Raw genomic sequence first — 18535 nt, 5'->3', positions numbered from 1 at the left:
AGATGGTAACACTCACTTACCTGCCCCTGCACACCCACTGGGCTGAGGACAACAGGGCCCAGGATGCTCAAGTGTTACCGCTATTCTCTAGAGCTTTTCTAATCTTTCTCCACCTCCAGTATAGAGTGGTGAGGGGTAGCTCACTGCAAAGTCACCTCCCTGATGTGTCCCACACTATGGATTGTCATTACTTATCGCCCCAAATGCCACTTCAATATTCACTTCTACACCTTTGATCATCATGTCAAATGTTTGCCTCTTTCTTTTATTTTTCCTCTCTTTTTCATGTCCCTTGGTCTTTTCTTAGCATTTTTTTATGTTTCTGGAACCCCTTGCCAGGAGAGGTTGGGGAGTACTTACCTATGTAGATATCACTATGAGTAAAAGTCGTCTATTCTATTCCACTGAGGACATAGCAATTCAGAGACCTTGTATTCCCTACGTTGGTATTTGAGAAGAGTGGGACCCTCCCTCCCTAAACTTCAGTTTTTCTCTCCCAGGCACCAATGACAAGTATTCAACAATTGGTCTATTGGTTGATAAATATTCCTATACTCCTCTGTCTGGCACTATAAGAAACATAGTGTTGTCATGTCTCTAAACAACATAGAGACTGGCCCTCAGCGTCAGGACTCCATGCAGACTGTGGCCTGGGGAGAAATGGTGTCACACATGCAGACTGACATGGACTACCTGTCTTTTCCAGGTGTCTGCTTTATTCAAAGATGGAACAATAGGAGGAAACATCAACATTGCAATTGTAGGTCTGATTCTTCTAGAAGAAGAACAGGTATTTTATCTCTGAAACCAGCAACTTTTCTCTCAGAAAAATAAATGCGAAATAGTGCTTTGTTTTCCTTAACATGGATCCTTTAATTCTCTTTCCCTCGGGGACAAAAAGTTATAATAATTTACACAATGAGTAAATTGCAATGAGTTGCAATGAGTTGCTTGTTAGTTCCTTTAATGATTACTTGCTATTTTGGGTTTTTGTGCAGAGGTAGTAAAAAATATTCATGTAATTCACTTATGAGAAATGGCATAAAGAAGCTGCCTTTAATACATGGGTGGGAAACTCACTGGAAGACAAAGTACAAAATGTGTCTTCAGCCACTGTGAGCTTGCAGGATGCCAGATGGAAGTGAGCCCTTTCTGTCTTTTGCTAGAAGACTGAATATGCCCTGTAGTGTAGAAATTGAATTGTACTGTGTGGCATTGCATTATTGCATTGCTTCGCTCTATTGTCTCCCAGCTCCTAAGGTTGATTCCACTAACCCTCACCACCTTCAGTCCCAGGATTTTATTTTCTTAGAGATTCTGCAATATTGAGCACATTTCTCTCATTGCATACAAAACCCCAAATTATGCTGGATCTTGGTAGCATTTGGTAAAAGTTTCTCCCTGGCCTCCATTCCATAGTCCCTGTCTAAATGCCCAGACATACACTTCAGCGCACAAAGAAGATGTATATGAACATTTTGTGGCATTAGTAATATGGGGTGTCTCGGCCATCAAAGGTTCTCGCTTTTATTTTGGCCCAAGCTGATCATTGACTGGGCATGGGAGACTGCGCCCGGGACCCGAGTCAGGCACCCAGCATCCAGTTCCACCCTTGCTGATGTCTCAGCATAATCTCCTGTTTAGCAATAGTTTTCTTATTTATAAAACCAAGGGTTTTTAGATGAAATCTAAGATTATAAGATCTAAGATGCCTGCAGGCTTTAATATTCTTGGGGCAGGGTAGGGGTAGCAGGGACAAGCCTATTTCTAGCCTGAATAGTCAAGAAGATACACCCTCATTGTCTTTTGTGTGAGTGTGTGTCTGGGAGGGGAGGTGCTGAGCCAGCAGGGTTTCTCAGGTGACAGGTTAATTATTCCTTGTATTAAATCGTTTTCACCTTGGAATTCCTCCAAGCTGCAAAGAATAGGTGAGGTTATCTTGTGATCATACACCTGTGTTAACTTTAATTAATGAAGTTTTTCCTGGAAATCACCTGTTGAAGAATGGAAGGCATGCCCCATTTTTGATGTACAACATCTAGCTCAGGTGTATTTGACTTTCTGGAAAGACAAAAACTTGTACAGAGAAAAAGACTGTGTGACTGAGGGACAAAAATTCCAGCACAGCACTCAAGTCATGAAACTAGTTGTCCTAAAATTGAGGTATTTAATCAGATTTTCTCTGACCATCCTAAGGAAATATAGCAGCCCTATAAATAAGGTTCAATCAACTCATTGCAGCCTGCTCTGCTGGATGTGCCTTCCACCCCCAAATTCTCCGTTTCCCAAGAGTTCACATGTTCTTCCGATATTTCACTGTTGCTTTATTAGAACTTGGTGTATGTGAATATGGTTGAATGCCTCCTATCTAGTTTTTTTTCTAGTTCCAGTCTATTTTCTAGAAATAAAGCTATCCAAATTGACCTGCCTCTTCTCATAAATATGTTGCCTCTGTAGTGACTTAATTTAACACTGCAGTAGTAAATAGTGAAAGGGCTATACGCTGCAAATTCCCTTGCTCAACTTGGTAATGAAATAAACATTCAATGATTAGGTGTGATTTTTATATGTGTTTAGTCCCATACAAATGGTCCTGTTGTCTTATGTAATATTGCAAATTGTTTTTGAAGATTTTAAATGCAAAAACTTTATACACAGAAATAATCTTTCTTGGATCACTGAAATTGCATTCAGGGTCAGCTAAGCACATCCCAACTGTTTTGGCACACAACTAGAGAAATGAACGTAAGTGTCCACACTAAGTCTGCATTTTTTATGTAACACTTTTTGTATTTTAATGCGTAAAATGGGTAAAATCACATATGTGCCATTTGCATCCATCTATGTATTTAAAATCTGAATTAATGAAAGCTTGCTGTGATGCCAGTGCTGGTAACAATTGCATTATACCTTGTTTTCTTTCTGTTATCGTGGTTGTCTTGGTCTCTCTTGCATAGCCAGGGCTTGTGATAAACCATCACGCGGACCACACTTTAAGCAGCTTCTGCCAGTGGCAGTCTGGATTGATGGGGAAAGATGGAAGTCGCCATGACCACGCCATCTTACTAACTGGTCTGGACATATGTTCCTGGAAAAATGAGCCCTGTGATACTTTGGGTAAGATCGTCCAGCAGAGTTTTGAGGACCATGCATGTGCTGTGTGCCTTCTGTGCTCTTATATATTGAGTGTTTTTCCAAACACTCATTCCAAATCTATAAGCAGTAGCTGCTGCTGTGTGCAGTTGGGAAGAAGAAATTTGTATCTGTGTATGAAATTTGACCAAACACAGAAGTATGCACTTATTCATTGAAATTGATTATTTCACAAGGGAACGTTTCTCACAGATTCAAGAGTTCCTGACTCTTCTAACTTAAGAAATAATTTCATTTCTTCTGTCTGGGAGAATGGGGTCAGTAGAATCAAGGATGTCTCAGTATGTAGCAGAAATGGTATATTTATGAGTATTATAGAGATACTACAACTGTATCATATTCCCAATTCTTAAAATTTCTCTGAAAATGTCTCAATCATAGTATTTTTTGCATGTTTATAAGGCTGAGTAGATCTTAGAGGCAGCACTTTGACATTTTTTCCAAATACTTACTGTAAAGCCTAGTGTGCCAATCACCAGGGCTCTCCTGGAGACTTTCCCCCAGAATCTGAGGGAGGAAGATCCTTTGTTATAAAAGCATTCAGATAGGACTGAGTTTAATGTAGGGTAAACTTACTGCTTGGACTTAGGAAGGCCTACTTACAAGGATAGCCCTTAGCTGGCCTCTGTGAACTTAGATTTCAAGAAGATTTTCACCATTCTCCCTGATAAGAGTGGCTTACTATGCTGAAAATGTAAGACAATCAAACACTAATTGTACAAATAGTACAATTTACATGGAACACCTGCTTTCCTCCTGGGAGTCTGGAATGTGGTTCCGTGTCAAGCAGAGGGTGCTTGTATGATTGGCCCCCAATAAAACCCCTGGGCCCTGAGGCTCTAATGAGCTTCCCTGGTGGACAACAGTCTACACTTGTTGTCGATACATGTTCCGGGGGGGAACTAAGCATGCCCCGTGTCGGTTTACTGGAAGAGAGAGCTCTGGAAGCTCATTCCCATTCCCCCAAACTTCTTCCCATGTATAGTGCTTATTACCTTTGCTAATTTTCTCTCTATTGTTTTGCCATATTAATTTATACCCATGAGTATAAAAAAGTCTGAGTCTGCAAGTCCTCCAGGCAAATTCTTGAACCAGGGGTGGTCTTGGGACTTCCTGACACACCCATTCCTATAGCACTTTTACTCCATCTGTTGTGAACACAGATGTTTATGGAAAAAAGCATAAATTCCTCTCCATCTGCAGTGAAACGCCTCTTCTACTGTGTCCAAGTCATAACCTGTGACACGCACATTTCATAGAGCTCCAAATAGTTTCCATGCTGAGAGAACAGATCCCCTGCTCCCACGTGGTTAACAACCCTTTCTGTGACTGTCCAAGCGTTTCAGCATGATGAGGATGAGAACCAAATTTCCCTAAAGGATGGAGGGTAAAGAGGCCTCTATAATACACCCTGTTTTTTTTTTATATTTCATTACAAACTGCTGTATATTCATTTGGCCTTTTTGCCTGTAGGGTTTGCCCCTATAAGTGGAATGTGTAGTAAATACCGCAGCTGTACGATTAATGAAGATACAGGCCTTGGACTGGCTTTCACCATCGCCCACGAGTCTGGACACAAGTAAGTGCATATCCATGGGTGGGTGTAGCCCAGGGTCCTTTCCATTCTGGGTGGTTGCTGTGAAATTACTGATTCCATGATTTCATTAGGTCAAGTCTGTAAGGGGAATTCACATATATCTAAGGAGAATGTCATTGAGAAATAGTAAATAGGATCACTTAGCCACTTCTTTTGTTTTTATTTTAGTGCCTCATTCTGCACAATCAATACATGTGTTTACACTTTCCTTACTCTGTTCTTCCCATACATTCCTCCTCACACATGCACATACAGTTGCAGACACTCGGATCAGCCCTGCTCCTCTGTCCTGGGAGCTAATCTCATTCCATCGTTAGCTCCTGTTGGGGGACTCCAGATGACTGAGGGTAGTAACAAGCCCTCCTACTGTTAACTTCTTTTTCTTGCATTTGTGTCCTTATATGGCTTTTAGAAGCTGGGGAGGTGTTTTTTGATTGGTGTGCTGAGCAGAGTTTGGGGAGTGCAGAGTACTACAGGAGATTTGGCCCAGTAATAGATGATTTGCTCCCCAGGGTTGCTGGTTTTGAAATGGAGCAGCATCAGGGTAGGCAATGAGCCTGGTTGTTTAGCACAGACAGATGCTGGTGCTAGACAAGCAGCTCTCAGCAGTGGGTGGCTTGTTGTTGGTTGTATATTTTTTATGTGAAAAGTTTACATTTGTTCCTGTAAAATGAAAAATTTCTATTAATTACTTATGGAAACGTAGATAAGGTTTCTTGGGCTAATAATGCAGTAAGCTGCCTTGCCTTGTGGCACATTTATTACTTTTTTTTGATAAGCCCACTTGCTAACTTCCTGCAGTTGCCCTGATTAATTTGAACGCCAACAGTGGTCATGTAGGTATTTTCCTGCTATACTGCAGCTGTACTTGAAGCTTCACCTAGAAAATGCACAACCAGGAATTATATTTTTTCTAATTTTTATTTAAATCCCCATTTTACTTGCAAAATCACAAACTTGAGAAAGGTGGTATTTGTGATTTGGTCTCTATCCCCTATGTAGAAAGTGGACTGAGATCATTCTTGTCACCCCAACCAAAGCACATGTATGTGTGTGTGTGTGTGTGTGTTCACATGTGGGCCTTTGTGTGTAATGGAGCCAACCCCATGGAGGCCCTGCAGACTTGAGCTGTGTGTGAACCGGTGACCTGAAAGTGAAACTGTATATCCCATTACTGATCCCTCAGCATTACAGGTAATGATTGACTTTCTCAGTGCCCAGAAAATTGCACCTATACTTCATAAAGCTTTCAGTTACATCATAATTGTATTTTTAATAGACTACTAAAGTTAAAACTTCAAAAACTCTCATTATTTTAACGACATGGTATTCTTGCTGTCCTCTGAACCATACCTGAATTTAATTAAACAATCAAGGTAAGAAATATTTAAGTCACCGGGGACTAAGCAAATCGACATTAGATAAGCAGTTGAAATACAGGCATTGGCAGTGCTCACAGTCGCAGGTGGTGGATTTAACTGAAATTAAACTTGATACATTCAAAACTGGGCTCTCGGTCTTCAATACCACCTATCAGTGTTTTATATTCTCTCAAAGTCACCTAGTAATATTTCCTTTTATTGCTTGGGCTGGGTCTAGGTGAAAAAAGAATTTCTTCTAAACAAGAGATGAGTGTTTGTACTTGCAAGTGAGAATATAGAAGGGAAGAAGGGAAGGAGCTCTAGATTTGGATGAAGGGGAATCCCACTCCCCTCCTCTGAAGGTTATAGAATTAACCTTCAGGGAATTATCAACTGCTTATTGAGCACCTGATGTTAGAGGTCATTGTGCAAGAGATGGAGGAACTGGGAAGTCTGAAAATTAATGTGCCAATAGCTTCTGATCCTATTGAAATAGGAAATATATGTAAAATATTTTCAAATGAATTGCAGGTGCTAAATGCCAAAATGGGTAATAATAGTAATAATAATAATAATGATGATAATAATAAATTTAATATCTTCTCTTTATGGAGCCCTTTTTATAAATGTGAAGAGCAATTTCTCATGTATCTCAAGCCATAGAAACCATTCAGAACAACCTCTCATTTTCCTTCACTGACTTAGCAGGTAGACTATACTGAGTATTCAGGAAATGCTAATGAATAGAATGGGAGGGCAAGATGGGGAGTGAGCAAGTGAACAAGTGTAGAGTATTTCAAAGTATACTAAATAAGAGAGTCTGTGGTATAGGAGACTCAGTAATCAAATGCTGTGAATTTTACTTGAATTGAAGACAAGCACATTTATTCAGATCATTTATTTAATAACTACTGTTCTTGAAGAAGGGATTATAGGTTTGATATATGAGTCAAACATCATAACACACACAGCATGTCTTTATCTTATCCTTGGCAATGAACTCCAAGCAGAGTCAATTTAGAGTTTGATACCTTAAGAATTAAAAGACAATTTTAGATCTATTAAGTCTGTATAAAAAGCATCATATTCACAGGTGACTTTTATCTCTTCAGTTTCATTTGCATTCAAAAGATATTGTTTTAGGGTAGAGGAGTGTTTCCCCATGTTTTCAGCCATAGATTTTCTAACTTTTAACTCAAAAAAAGATTTCAGTTAATGTTTAGCCAATTTATTCTACTGAATTTAGTTGTTCTCATCTCAGAACATCTTGTGGTTTATACTGGAGAGTGTGACCTGAAAACAGAAATTGCTAAGAACCAGCATTTAGATTTGGTTGGAAAAGGGAGGGAGAAAGACTGGAACCAGAAGCAAGGATGTGTGTTCTTTGTTTGTATGTGGGACTGAGTCAGGATTGCTCCTAAGCTGGTGGGGCAGAGAGACCTTCCTGGTTATATTAAATCACATGACACAAGACATGTGGTTTGCTACATGCACGTTTTGGAGAATTGGGAAACGCATGTTGAGAACTGAATTACACATTTTGGATAATATGCCATCGATTTGAAAATTCCCACTTGCAAAGAAAAGTCATGCCATTTAATGGGCAACACCATGGGACTTGGATACATTGAGGTTCTCCCACAGCCTGTGTTGACTGGGGTCAATTGCCTGTCCTTACCTAGCTTCCCATCTGCAAAACAAGTGGAGCCTGTGGGATCCTCAGCAGGTGTGTGCAGGCACAATTACAGTGGTATTATTTGAACTGAACATCCCTATTATACACAATATGCTAAAATATTTAATTTGCATTGCCATTTCAGACCATTAAGACCAAATTAAAACACATTACTGTGCTTAAAAGTATGCATGATCTATCATTTTCCCCCTATCTTCCAACATTTATATATCTATTCTCTGGTCACAATTTGTATTCTGCCAGCAAAACACTGTGTAGGATTCTAAAAAGGAATAGCAATCCATTCCCTCCCAATGTCTAACAGAAAGATAAAATAAACATGGCACAAAAGGGAACAAGAGTGAGGGCTGTAGACATTGCAAGAGACACAGTCAGGGAAAATCAGGGAAGTCTTCTTGAAAGAAGCAGAATTGGCTTGCTAGTACCATTCACCTCAAGCTGGTAATGATGTTAGATGCCTTTTGAGCATCTGATAGTGATATGCACACCCCACCACTTTGTGGCTGTGCTCTGTCATTAATCTGGACCTCTCCAGCTGGGTCAGGGGGCACTGGGTAATCTGAAGGATTTGTAAAATATCAGGGCAGGCCTGGACCATGGAGATCATCGGTCTCATGATTGTCGGACTGCTCTCCAAAGGAACCTCAGGAATTAGAGTTCTCACCTAATTGGTAAGAAATTAGAGTTCTTACCAAATTTATTTATTGTCACTTCTCTTAAAATTATTTTGCTTGTTCCTATGTGCAAAATATATTTGAAACCCATTGACCTTTGGCCAAACCCACACATACAAACACATGCACAAACTCATATATATACAAACAGCATCTAGGTGTTAAGTGATTTGACCAAAACCATTTGAATGAGAGAAACAAATAGAAGTTTTGAAATCAATGAGGACAGTTCTATTTATCCCATTTTATAAGTGAAGAAACTGAGACTCAGAGACTTAAGTAATTTGCCTGAAGTCAAACCATTTATGAAATGGTTTTCTTAAAAAAGCCTGCATTGGTCCTGGCTGGCGTAGCTCAGTGGATTGAGCGCGAGCTGAGAACCAAAGTGTCGCAGGTTCGATTCCCAGTCAGGGCACATGCCTGGGTTGGAGGCCACAGCCCCCAGCAACTGCATATTGATGTTTCTCCCTCTCTCTTTCTCCCTCCCTTCCCTCTCTAAAAATAAATAAGTAAAATCTTAAATTTTTTTTTTAAATTTCCAAATCAGATTAGGTAAATTAAAAAAAAAAAACACCTGCACCAGAACTCTGGAGATCTAGGTCCTACCAGTGGTTACCATCAGGTCAAGGGTGTGATTTATTATCCATATTACATTGACCCATGGTTTCCTTTGAGAGTTTCTCATGTCATTAATCCCTGCTATCTAAAGAGCTTGAAATAATCGATACTTAAATGTGTGTGGCTGTTCATCTGGGTATATTATTAATAATGAAGAAATACTTATTCATGTAATTGAATCACAGAGGTAAATATTGTAGAAGTCATTAAAAGCATCTGACATTGAACGTAATTCTCCAGCCCAATTCATTCTGAAGTTATGTTTATATTTGGGTATTTGAGTCAGTAGTATAGCTGGAGGGTTGTTCTTTAATCATTCAATAAACTTGAATGGAGAACCTGCTATGGGCTAGGGAGTCCACTGACTCAGGAGTTATGAGCACAGATAACGAGAATCTTGGTTTTTTAGAAATGTATTAGATAGTAGGTAAGAAAGAAAAAATATATATTTATTCCATTAACATATGGAGTGATAGTCACTTTGAATAAAGTACTATGGTTAATGGAAGCAAAATATTAGCTACCACTTATAACTTGAATATTAATTATATTTCTGGATTGCCAAATACCAACCTTATCTTCAGAATGTGTTCTATTCATTCTTCCATGACTATATTGATGTTAATATCAAATGTGATCATTGTGGCACTTTCATGCTAATGTGCAGGCATCCATCACAGTACAATTTATGGGTGTCGTACTACTGGAGACACAACTCTTAAAATAGTAGTGCTGAGATTTGGGTGGGTGTCAGAAGTACCTTACTGGGTTACAGTACACGCAGATGCCAGAGTCTAACCACCAGCCTGCAAAATCAGAAACCTATCAGGGTGGGCTTTGCATAGCCACATTGTACAGTGAGTTTCTCAGATATTTGAATGCACAGCAAAGTTTGAACCAAATGCTTAAGGGATAGTTGAAAATACATTAGACACAAAGTTTAAGACCAAGATTTTGCCAGCCTTGGAATATTGTGTCTTTCAATTTCTTAGAAATGCAGTCCAAAGTGGTAACAAATTTATCTAGGGCACTTGATAGTCCATAATGTGCCTTTGCCATATCAGGTCAAGGACTAGTGCGTTGGTATTTCCTTTTGGTCACTTTCTCCCCAAGGCAGCCACCCATATGTGATTATAGTCTGAACCTTTTCCATAGTCATGACACATTTTCTCTGCCATATGGTTACTCTGGCCTTGATTGCTTGCTTTTAATAGACTTCAGAGAATGGGTGGAGGCTGAAATGACTACATATACATCACCCTTGGTCCTGAGTCGGAATTCTGCAGAAATTGAACAATGTTTGCATACCAGAATTGCTTGGATACACCCTTCACTATATTTGGGTTACACTATTGCATGGGTCCTGCCTGGGCCCTGGCATTAGAATGTCAGGTTCCAGTAGTGACTCTGAGACCCTGGACAAGCTTCTCAAGTCCTCAGCCTTCCTGTCATTATATTACACCTGCTTTATAGGCTTGTAGTGTGGTTTGCATTTAAAAAGCTAGGTAGCATGCTTAATGTTCTGTCTATAAAATGGTGAGTGCTTACAAATATCAGTTGATATTTTTACTGATATTATTAAATAATTATGGGCAAAGTAGGAAAGTAAGAAAATGTATCTTTAGCCTTGGAAACAAGTACAGATTCTCTGGCTACCTTTTGGAGCCCACTCACCCAGGGCTGGTGTCTTCTGTCCCTATGCCTGTGCCTCTCCCTCCACTCATCATGGGATTCTTGGATGTGGATCCAAGTAACCACCTTGTCCATCTGTTTTTCTCTCTCTTTCCCCTGCCTTTCTCCTTTCCTCTGTGTCCCACTCATTCAGAATCTTACTCTCTGTGAATCCATGTTATGATTGGATGAGTATCAGACATTAATGACCAACAATGGGTTGATTTTCCAAAAGTATTTTTACCCTAACAGGAAGCCTTCCGGGCTCTATAAAGTGCACACCAACCCCCCTTGCTTTCATTCCAAGGGGGAACTTTCTTCCCAAGTTGTGCTCCTCTGGGGCAGGTGAAGTTGGCAAAATCTTTAGAAAGTTAACAATTACTTGGTGAGGGGAAATAGAAACTCAGTCAGTGGGATTCTCCTGCAAACAGAGCTACACAAGTGACAGTAATGGGGTACTGGTTGTCATTGTAAGATTTAAACACCTGTAAAGAAACATATTAAGAGTTTCCACAGCCACTATAGCTTGAGATGTCCCCACTTACTAAGCTAGTGCTGAAGCCCCAAAGTTATTTATTTAAATCAAGGGTAACAGGTTCACTTTCAAACAAGGCCCACAGATAAGTGCAACCATAGCCACCCATTGAGGTTCCATGGAGCCACTTCCTCAAAAGGGCTGTGGGGAATAGTCTGGCCAAGCACTGCCCAGCTGTCGCAGCCTCTGGCAGTGCAGACCGAGACTGAGATGGGGCAGTACCGGGTAAGTGTAGGGACAACATGTCAGCACCACCAAGAGTTACTGCAGTTGGCTAGTAGTTCTCAAATTTTGTTGGGTATCAAACACACCTGGGGATTCTGTCATCTGTATTTCCGACAAACACTGGAAATTCTGACAATTGCTGGTGAGCAGAAGAGATTGTGGAGGAAATGAAGGACTATGGAACAGTTACAGCTCTACTGCAATCAAGTGAACGGCTTTCCACGTGCTATTTTGAAATGCTCTTTTCTAATGAAAGCATCTGTTATTAGCAGACATCTGGGCAGTGCTCTGTATTCATATTTGTGTGTACTTTCAAACAACTCAGGAAAAGTCTATGAACACATGACTGGTTGCCACAATTTCACTGTTAGTGCTGTAATTTCTGCAGGACCAGCACACAAAGTAGAGGAGTCTCTATAGTGTTAATATGTGTTTGTTATAGCACATTAGACAATTTAACTCTTCTTTGTTTTGAAAGAACCACTTCTCTCTCTTGTAGCTTTGGCATGGTCCATGATGGAGAAGGGAACATGTGCAAGAAGTCTGAGGGCAACATAATGTCCCCTACATTAGCAGGACGCAATGGGGTCTTCTCTTGGTCACCCTGCAGCCGCCAGTACCTGCACAAATTTTTAAGGTATGAACTTTTAGAGCTGGTTGTGTATCTGTCGGTGCTTTTGATGTTCAGTGCCTGGTTAGCCTGATCTTATGCAAGCAGTGCCAAGCCTGGGTGTGACTTCCCAAGACGGTTCTCATTTGAAAGTGTTTTAAGACATTCATTTGACTAAGGAGTTTGCCAAACACTTCTTAAAGCATGGAGGCCTGTAAGCTTTATCCAACATCGCATGACATTTAAAATCAAAGGAAGTCCATATGATATTCACCAAGCCAAAATTTTGTGCCTGCATTTAGTTTTTCTAAATTCTCCTGTCTATAACTAGCCATGTTCATGAATAGGAAGAGGTAGCATGTATATGTCTGTGCACAAATTGGTAAAGCATACCTAATTTTTCTGTTTATTTTTAACAACATTCATTTCTTAATAGAAAAAAATCTTGAATCTATAAACCTTAAGCTGGCTATAAAATACCGTAATTTTAGGAGTTATTTTTAGGAATTTGATTATAGTACTAATTTATTTAAGGTATAGTATAGAACACTGGGAAAGTAGGATTTGACCCCCTGAGATATAGTCAGTGGATTTTAAAGTTTTAGAGAAAGAAGAGACTTCAAGAAACTTTCTTAGATCTGCTGGTAAAGTAGATTATCCCCTAAATCTCAATGGCTTTGAATTTACAGTTTCATGTAAGCTTTAAACCATAACTCTTTATGACTTACACCACATACCACCAGCACAGGTTGGTGAGAGTTCTGTTCCAAGTAGTCATTCAGAGGCCCAGGTTCCTTCTACCCTGTGGTTCTTTCCTCTTCTAGTAATTTGTCATCCGCAGCATCCAGAAGGTGGCTGTGGAAAGAGAGCAGTGGCAGGTGTGTGGGAAAGGGGCTATATTTTTGGAAGTGAAAACTCAGTTTATGGTCCTCCAAAGTGAAGTGGGGCTGAGAGATGTCTAACTTTTTGCTCTGGCAGAAAAGTACAAGAGGGTTGGCAGAGAGAGGGACATGTGCTATATCATCAAACCCCAGATGACATTAAAAGAGAACTGAGACCTGCAGGGACCAGCTAGTTGGTGGCAGAATTGAGAACAGAACCCAGGTATTCTGTATCCTAGACCTGACTTCTTTCCTCTGTTCCCAAGAACCATAGATGCAAAGAGCCGAGGAAAAGCAATTCTATTGAAATTATATATTTTTATGTATGTAGTCACTTAACAAAATTGCTTGGCTCAAATTCTGTAAAGATGAGGGAGAATTTTTGTTTGTTTAGAAAGTAGCTCTTAACTCTTTGAGGATGACTTATTTTTGATCATCAACATAGACAACTGAATACATGGGCATACGAATTTAGGTGCTGAATCCATATAAACATCTCAACATCCATTTTCTTCCCTTCTGAATACATTCTTCTAGGACCAAATGGTGATACTTGGCACAGTCTATGGTTTGATATCTGTTCCTCATGGAGCACACACCTGAAATGGGAACATTATTGTTTTTTTGGCCCCAGGAAAGAGAAATGCTTTTTTTCAGGATGAAAGACATGTTTATTCATCAGAAATATATTTTACCCGACACAAAAAAATTGTGTTTGTTTGCTAACAGCTCACTAATTCACAATAATCTACTGGTTCTAGTAGTTCTCAGTGAAATGCATTCACATTTCTGAGATTCCAAAGAAAGTATGAGAATTATAACTTCCATTTCAATTGTATATTCTTAGAAAAAGCTAACAAAAGAAACCACTTTACCTTTAGAAACTGGAATGGATTGGCACAAAAAAAATAGCAGATCTCAAATTCAAGTGAAGAAAAAAATCAAATGAAAATAAAAAAATGAAAATCAAGGGAAAAACACACAATTACATAGACCCTAAAGAAAAACCTGCATTTGTGGTATTGAAGCTTAAACTCAGTCTAGGATATTTCTTGAAACCAAAGCAACAAAAAGGGGAAATAATATGTTCATATTAACAAAAAAAAGGCAAATACCAATATTTCAAAGAAAGCAAAGCTTTTACCAGCACAGAATTTTAAAAAGAAATAGAACTGCACATGTGTATGTATGTGTGTAAACATAACTATAGATTTATATATGTGCATGAGTTTATAAAAATGTTTCTACGTATTTTCCATCCTGGGCTAGTCTACACAGGCTCCAGGAACACTTTCACTGGTTTGCCACAACATGGTGCCAGCAGTTAAACAGCTCAGCCTGGAGAGGCAGCTGCGGGGCTCATGACCCGCACTGGCTCGACCAGAGTTGATGGGAGAAAAAAACAGGTGGGCAGTACCCAAGAAGTGCAAGATTAGCAGCCAGATAGCTGTCTTCCAAGTCTTTGTAACTTATATGTTCTTGTGGTCAAAACTAAGAACTAGTTACTCTGTTCCAAAAATTAACTACAAAAGTGTGTCATCCCCATTATCTTCTGTAGATACCATTCAGGGTTACCCTGGCCTATATGGCTAGTGCCACTGAGGTCTTCACTTTGGGGTGCAAGTTTTCTTTCTCTTTCTCTCTCTCTCTTTCTTAGTTTTTTAGTAGAGCTCCTTTTCTTGCTTTTTTTTCTGTAGCACAATTTACATCGTCTTGTTGCTAGAACACCATTTGGGCAGGGTCAGTTTTACTCTTGTTTTTTGTCCATCATCTTATGGACTGCTCCCCCAGGCCCACCTGTGTCAGTGAGGCTACACTGGTTTACCTTGATTGTTGCCTCTTTCTTCAGTTCTCCTTGTAATGCATTTTCCAAACCAGCATCCTGCCCACCAGCCTGCAGAGACTCCAGCCTTCCGCTTGTGCTTTCTCATAGGCCTACTCTGAGACCTCAGGCAAAATGTTGACTGGTGGCTGCTTTTCTTGTTTCTTATCATCAAGGAAGAGGGAAAATTTTGTGGACAATATCTGTATCCTAGTAATACAAGCCCATATACTGGGACTGCTTGGCATTTTTTCTATTTCTATTATCAAAAAAGGTGACATTAACATTATTCTACAAGTGGCATGACACGTGGCATCTTTTTAACATGCATTGTTTCCTACACTTGTGAAGTCAAGTTGGGGATTGTTAGCATTGTTTTTAGCTGTTTCTTGTAGCTGTTCAGCATGTGTATGTGTGTGCAAGGAATTCTGCTTCCTATGGTAAAAAGCATTCACTTTAAGGCTTACAGTGTTCTTACTTATATTAAGAAGAAAGTTCCAAATTTGGGGACCTTCAAATTTTTATTTGGAAAAGGAAAGAACAAAGCTAAAAGATCACTCAAACTCTTTAATATTTTATGGTTCATGAAAGGATTTTGAAATATTGTTGCGATATCTTTGACCTTGCCTTTTTCTCTTTAACACAGTTTTAACAATTTGGAATTTCCTATATCTCAAATTCTTTCTATAATTTCTAGATCTTTTTAAAAAATTATATTGTTTTTACATCTTCATAGTTATGATGAAGATATATAAACATTTCAATTTTTAAATGTACTCTGACAACTCGGGAAACAGGAGATGCAAAGTTCAAGTGTGTGGTGAAAATCAGCCTCATAACAGTGTCCAGAAAAAGTGTTTTAACTGCCAAGAAATATAGAAAAACTCATGGAAAGAAAATATTTATGTTCTTAGAGAAAATTATTCTGATTACACTAAGTATGGGTTGTAATCTTCAAATCAGAATATGATTTTCAGAATGATTTTTAAGGTTCTGGAATTCAAAGCCACTTTTGTTCTGTGCTATTGAAACACTCAAATGAACTCTGAAGTATGTTCATTTGTTTTTGTGGCAATCAGTCAAAACTTTCTGGCACAATTCAGTAATAAGCCTTTATTTTCAGGGACTTTACTAATTTCTTTGGTTCACATGATTATAAATAAATATGCAAGATTTTACATGCTCACAAGTTTGTTTTCTCAGAAGATTCAATTTTCCAAAAATGACTTTCATTGTCAAATTCACTATAAAGGCTTATTTGACCAGCTGTGAATTGGACATGTCCACAGTGTGCTAACACTGACTTTTCATCAACTTAATGACTCTGAGACTGTCTTCTTTGTCATACTTCCTGGCTTCCTGATTTCCAAGGAATCAAAACACTGTTATGTTCCCTACCAGTTTAGGTGGCTGTTTGGATATGATCCCAATAGTGAGTAAGGATAAATGGTGAACTCTTAAAAATGATTTCCTTTATTAGCACTTGGTACATGGAAAAAAAACATATAATAAGGCAGTCAATTGGCCTGAGGTTGTCAGCACAACTATCTCCATATTTGGTAGAGTCAAGAAGGACGGGTATATGTTTGGAGTACATTCATCAACCTCGTCAATAAAGTAATGTGTCATGTCCTATGAACAGACACACACCTCATCACATTTACTCATGTCTGCATCCCAGAGGCCTAGGACTTAGGGAAAATTTAGCTCATTATTTTAAACTTAACGACAACATGGACTCATCTTCAATTAAAAAAAAAACTTGAGTCATATACTAATGATCATGGAGCATGCCTCCCCTCTGACCACAAGAGTCTACATCAATATATATGAAAGGTGACCATCACAGACCTGGAAGTTTGAGGGCCGCATGGGTCCCCTGCCATACCCTATTCCACCTCTGCCAGTGGGGAAATCTGAGTTGACCAGAGGGCTCATTAAGCTTTGCTTTTGGGTATAATAGCAATAGTATACTTCAGTTCACATTTTGTCCTGCCATATAAATGTTCGTCTTAAGGAAAGCAAACTGACAAGTCACAGCAAATTGCAGTTTCTACAGAGCCTGTGTGACATTAAGATTGGAAAACAGGTACTACCACGTGATGGAAAGAGCAGCAGAGGGAAACACAGCTGGAACGCTGATCGGGTCTTTATCACTTACGTCTGGGAAGGTCCTGGCCTTGGCAAGTGATGTAATCTTTAGTGGGGGCCTTCAGATTTTTATTTGGAAAAGGAAGGAATAAAGCTAAAAGATCTTTCAAACTCTTTAATATTTTATGGTTCATGAAAGGATTTTGAAATATTGTTGTGGTATCTTTGACCTTGCCTTTTTTTCTTTAACACAAGTTTTTAAACTTTTTAAAAAGATTTTATTTATTTATTTTTAGACACAGGGGAAGGGAGAAAGAGGAGAGAAACATCAAGGTGTGGTTGCTTCTCACGTGCCCCATACTGGGGACCTGGCCGGCAACCAAGGCATGTGCCCTGACTGGGAATAGATCCCGGAACCCTTTGGTTCACAGGCCGGTGCTCAATCTACTGAGCCACCCCAGCCAGAGCAGTTTTTAAAATTTTTAATGAAGTCCAAATTATCCATATTTTCCTTTAGCACTAGCCTTTTTTGTGCATTGCTGGAAAAACACTCTACTTATCCCAGAGTCATACACATAGTCTTCCCCATAATCTCCTATACTGGTTATTGTTTTATTTCTCACATCTAAGCCACCTGATTTTGATGCAAGACATGCAAAAAAGTCACATTTTTTCCTTGTGGATATTGTCACATATTGTTTATAAAATGTCTGTCATACTTTTCCTTCTTGCACCTACACCTTCCTCATTGATTCTAGGCTTAGCTGTGTGACACGATTTGGTCAAGAAGGCAAGAGCAACAGTCCCAAGCATGAGCCTAGCCAGGCTTAAAAGGGATGAGATCAGCACATGAAGTTTCAGTTCTTTGTATGTGATGCTAATCTGAGCTCACTGTCTCGTCCTGGCATTGATATGTGTGTTCCTGCATCTTCTCCATCTGAGGGAATCTTCCAGGCTGTCCAGGCAGAGCCCTTGGCCCCACTGCCTAGTGTTGTGGCTTTGTTGACCAACTTAATTACCCTTGCATTGCCCTTTACTACTTCTTGCATTTCCATTTTCCGTCTGAGAACATTTCCTCTGTGTCGGAACGACTCCCATTAGGGTGTTGTTTGTTTTATCGTGGCCTTCCTAGTGGCATATTTCATGTGTCTTTATTTTACCCTTCTTTGTAAAGGGTGTCTTGGTTTTGAATAGAATCCCAGTTCAGCAGTTATCTTTCTGCAGTAACTGGAAGCTGTCATTTCATTGTTTCCCGGCCTCTGCTGTTTCTGTGAACAAGATAGCTGTCAGTCTTGTTGTTGCTTTTTTGAAAGTTATACATATGTCACTTTTATTTCTCATTGCCTTTGATATTTTTCTGTGATTCTTGGTTTTCTGTAGAATTCCTATAATGTACTTATATGTGCTTTTCTGCTTGGGATTTTAGAACTGCTTAAATCTATGGTTTGCTGTGTTCCATCAGTTTTTGAATATTCTTGTCCGTTTTATTTATAAATCTTGATTCTGCCTCACTTTTTCTGTCTTCTATCTCTTCTATCTTCTCTTTTTTGGATTCCAATTTTGTAAATATTAGAACATTTTACAGTATACCACATGCATAT

General features: G+C 39.2%; 1 protein-coding gene across 2 annotated transcripts in view; it reads left to right on the top strand.

Moving 5' to 3' along the window:
• ADAMTS16 (ADAM metallopeptidase with thrombospondin type 1 motif 16) overlaps positions 1–18535 on the top strand; it is a 126549-nt gene that overhangs the window by 43827 nt on the left and 64187 nt on the right. For both annotated transcript variants that reach the window (XM_036020283.1, XM_028517775.2), the window contains exons 6-9: positions 707–790; positions 2958–3117; positions 4627–4732; positions 12030–12167. In XM_036020283.1, the coding sequence (XP_035876176.1) occupies positions 707–790; positions 2958–3117; positions 4627–4732; positions 12030–12167 (488 nt within the window). The remainder of the gene's footprint in view (positions 1–706; positions 791–2957; positions 3118–4626; positions 4733–12029; positions 12168–18535) is intronic.

Source organism: Phyllostomus discolor, chromosome 3 (assembly GCF_004126475.2).
Source record: "Phyllostomus discolor isolate MPI-MPIP mPhyDis1 chromosome 3, mPhyDis1.pri.v3, whole genome shotgun sequence".
Taxonomy (NCBI): Eukaryota; Metazoa; Chordata; class Mammalia; order Chiroptera; family Phyllostomidae; genus Phyllostomus; species Phyllostomus discolor.
This window is presented reverse-complemented; position numbering and strand designations above follow the sequence as displayed.